Source organism: Xenia sp. Carnegie-2017, unplaced genomic scaffold, assembly GCF_021976095.1.
Source record: "Xenia sp. Carnegie-2017 unplaced genomic scaffold, XeniaSp_v1 HiC_scaffold_23, whole genome shotgun sequence".
Lineage (NCBI taxonomy): Eukaryota > Metazoa > Cnidaria > Anthozoa > Malacalcyonacea > Xeniidae > Xenia > Xenia sp. Carnegie-2017.
Window position 1 is genome coordinate 5,478,316 of NW_025813486.1, and position 3,315 is coordinate 5,481,630.

The window sequence follows — 3,315 nt, forward strand, 5'->3', positions numbered from 1 at the left end:
GTGCTTCATGCTCACTGTTTGCTGTAGCACGAATCATACACTTGCCGAATGTCAACACTTTGCTTGTCACGTTAAAGGTCGCGTGCTCAAATCATAGAAACTCAGGTCCTTTGTCACTCGACCGATAAATCTGAAAGCACATGACTTGTAATGATTTTACATGGAAGCGTCATTGGTATTTCTATTTTTGGAGAAACGGTAGTGTACTTTTGTTATTTTTTTAATAATATTTTGAAAATACTAAATTTCTGACGATTTTCGCACATTGCAAGGGAGTGTGAGTATATCATTGTGTACAATGTATTTTCTGCTCATTTCTGAAACGTATCATATAACATGTCTGATTTTTAATGTCTTTCTAACATTATTTAAATCAAGTGCGGATCTAGGGTATGTCAAATCAGTCTCGCGATGTTTATAGTTCAGAAATTACTTATCAAATTTAACGATTAAAATTTTTTGCGATCATTAAATTTCTGATGTATAATCGTTTGAATTTCACTGTCAAAATTCTGTTTTATATCTGAAATCTTACGTAAATATCACGTTAGCAAACAGATCACCAGATTTTAACATATCTGGAATTATATTAACTGACCGATAAGCGTGGTGGCTCGACTGGTTCGACCGATAATGGAGTTCAAGAACGGCTAATTAAAACCATTCCATTTGTCAATAGCCAGATCAGTGGACGATCTGGAATAATGTCAATCAATGAGAGGAGTGGCCGGACCGATAAGGGTGTCTAATTGCTCTCGTGTAAAGCCCGCCGCACACTGGAGGAACTTGCCTACGCCAAGTGTCATTCGTGATACTTGGCGTAAGCACTTTCCTCTAGTGTGCGGTGCCTTTTTGTCACGCGTGTCACTTGCATCTGATATTCAACATGTTGAATAATTTTTGCCACGAGTGATACTTTACTCAAAGTGTGCGGTGAACGAAAGCTTCTAGCTTACAGCTTCAATCTAATACGCATGCGTTGTGTGCACTCTGATACAACACACATGGCGGCAAGCCCCAGCTCTACCAGTGCAGTTGTTGCCGAAGCAATTTTGGAAGACCAAATCGCTGATTTGTGGCCTGAATACCCATGCCTATACGATGTTAGGTCACCAGAGTTTAAAATAGAGAAATGAGAGAGCGTGCTTTGGAAGAATTGGCTGAAAAATTGGGTCAAACTGGTAAGTCAAATTCAATTGAATTTGTTGATTCAACTGTGAAATGTCTTAGTGATTATTAGCGCTTATTTTGCAGTTGCATGGTTAAAATCTAAATTGAAAGCATTACGAAATAGTTACGTGAAAGCCAAGAAACCATCAGCAAGTGGGAGTGCTAGGAAAAATCCTACGAAACGGTCAACGTGGCTGTTGGAGAAATTACAGTTTTTAGCTCCCCACGTGGCTTTTAGGGCGTCTGTTTCCAACTTGGATACGGTATGGAATTTTACACTCAAAGACATGTATAAATCAGTTAAATTCATTTTTCATTGGGTTTAAATACTCTTGAAATATTTATATGTAACTAAAATTTATGACATATCAACAATTCGGTTTTGCCATGGCACTGCTCCATCATTGTTGAAATAAATTGTTAGCAGTTCACGTTGAACTTTTGCACCTCTAGATGTATTATGCACTAATGTACGCTGCATGTCAGTTAAGTTTGGGTCATTCCTCCAAGTTCCAGGTGATATTGTGTGATCTGCATTCTCTTGGTCAACTGCTACGGTATATGTTGCTTTGTTCTTGTTGATCATGTAATTGTGCAAGCAACAGGCAGCTAATATAATATCGGTTATTTTGTCTGGGGTCAGTTTGATAGTGGTTAAAACACTCGCCATCTATGTGCAAATATGCAAAAGCATTTTCAACTACCCGGCGTGCCCTTGACAATCTGTAGTTAAAATGCGCTTTCCTTTTCTAAGTTACGATGAGGATAAGGTTTCATCAGGTTGGTTGACATGGGAAATGCATCATCGCCAACAATGTGACAATGTATTTTGTTGCTATCCCTTGTACATTTTGTGGAGAGGGAAGATTTAAAATGTTGGATGATAATGCCCTTTTCAATGCAGAATCTCTGAATACTCCAGCATCCCCAGAACGACCTGCTGCTCCAACATCCACATAAATGAACTTGTAATTAGCATCAACAAGGGCCAAGAGAATAACACTGAAGTAATGTTTGTAATTAAAAAACTCTGATCCACTTGCAGTAGGTTGCTGGATACTAATATGTTTTCCATTTATGGCACCTATGCAGCATGGGTAGTTCCACTTGCTTTCAAAGTCACCAACAATTTTCAACCAATCTTCTTTGCAAGGAGTCTAAAAATGAACAATCTTTTTGTTTAGGTGTCATGTACAACACCTACATCAGATCTCAGCACTGTAGAGCTTGATGACAGCATTGAAGATGACAATTTCTCAATTGAAAATGAATCATGGGAAAACAATGATACTGACACAATTGAAATAGTAAAGTCAACAAAAGAACCACTCAAATCCAGGCAAATTAACACAAAAAAGAGGCAAGCTGATCACGAATATTCCTTGATAAAAAATCTTTCTGATTCAATTTCTCAAAGAAACAAGAAACCCAAACCTGATGAAACTTCAAAAAAAAACAATATGATGCATTTGGAAAATATGTATCTCAAGCACTATCAGATTTGGACAGTGCAACACGTCATCTGGCCCAACATCAAATAAACAATATTATATTCCAGGCTCAAACTGAAATGCTAACTCAGGATTCACAACAAGCAGTGGTGGTACAACAATACAACCAATTTCGCCCATACAATCATATCACATTCCCTCGACAAACAACTATCCCACATCTCCATTCAACTAAGCAAGTCCTCCGCTACATAATTACGAGAAGAATCAACTATATTTAATCAAAATAGGTGGTCTTCAAACTGACAGATGATGATGTGGCTTGAAGTATAGTCAAACAGTTCATTGCACATTTATTAAATAAAACATGTTCAGATAAACCTTCAAATATTCTTCTTTTAATATGGCATACAATGCTTTGCAAGTGTCTTCTACAATCCCAGAGATAGTCCTTTCTCCTATTCGGTACTGGAAGGACAAGCTTCTGAAAGATTCTCCTAGGCATGTTTTAATAACAATACATTATACCCTGGCTGCTTCATAGGATGCATTATAACACTACTTTAGCATTAATGAACCCATCAACACATTAGAAAACCTACTCAACAAGTGAATGAATAATGCGACATAAAATCCTTCCACTCCTCCTTTCAAAGGTAACAAATCTGCTCAAAAGCAGAAAGTCATACCCTGC

The 3,315-nt window shown here is 37.6% G+C and overlaps 1 protein-coding gene across 1 annotated transcript; it reads left to right on the plus strand.

Annotated features, from left to right (window-relative positions):
- Positions 1-1,132: 1,132 nt before the first annotated feature.
- Positions 1,133-2,728, plus strand: LOC124448979. Its single transcript, XM_046999923.1, has 3 exons — positions 1,133-1,181; positions 1,255-1,433; positions 2,355-2,728. The coding sequence occupies exons 1-3, from the start codon at positions 1,133-1,135 to the stop codon at positions 2,709-2,711; spliced, it is 585 nt and encodes a 194-aa protein (XP_046855879.1). The 3' UTR covers positions 2,712-2,728.
- Positions 2,729-3,315: the final 587 nt, after the last annotated feature.

Coding starts and splice junctions, on each gene's coding strand:
- LOC124448979 (XM_046999923.1), top strand. CDS start 1,133: ATGAGAGAGCGTGCTTTGGAAGAATTGGCTGAAAAATTGGGTCAAACT. Junction 1,182..1,254: donor TGAAAAATTGGGTCAAACTG/GTAAGTCAAATT, acceptor CTTATTTTGCAG/TTGCATGGTTAAAATCTAAA. Junction 1,434..2,354: donor CTGTTTCCAACTTGGATACG/GTATGGAATTTT, acceptor CTTTTTGTTTAG/GTGTCATGTACAACACCTAC.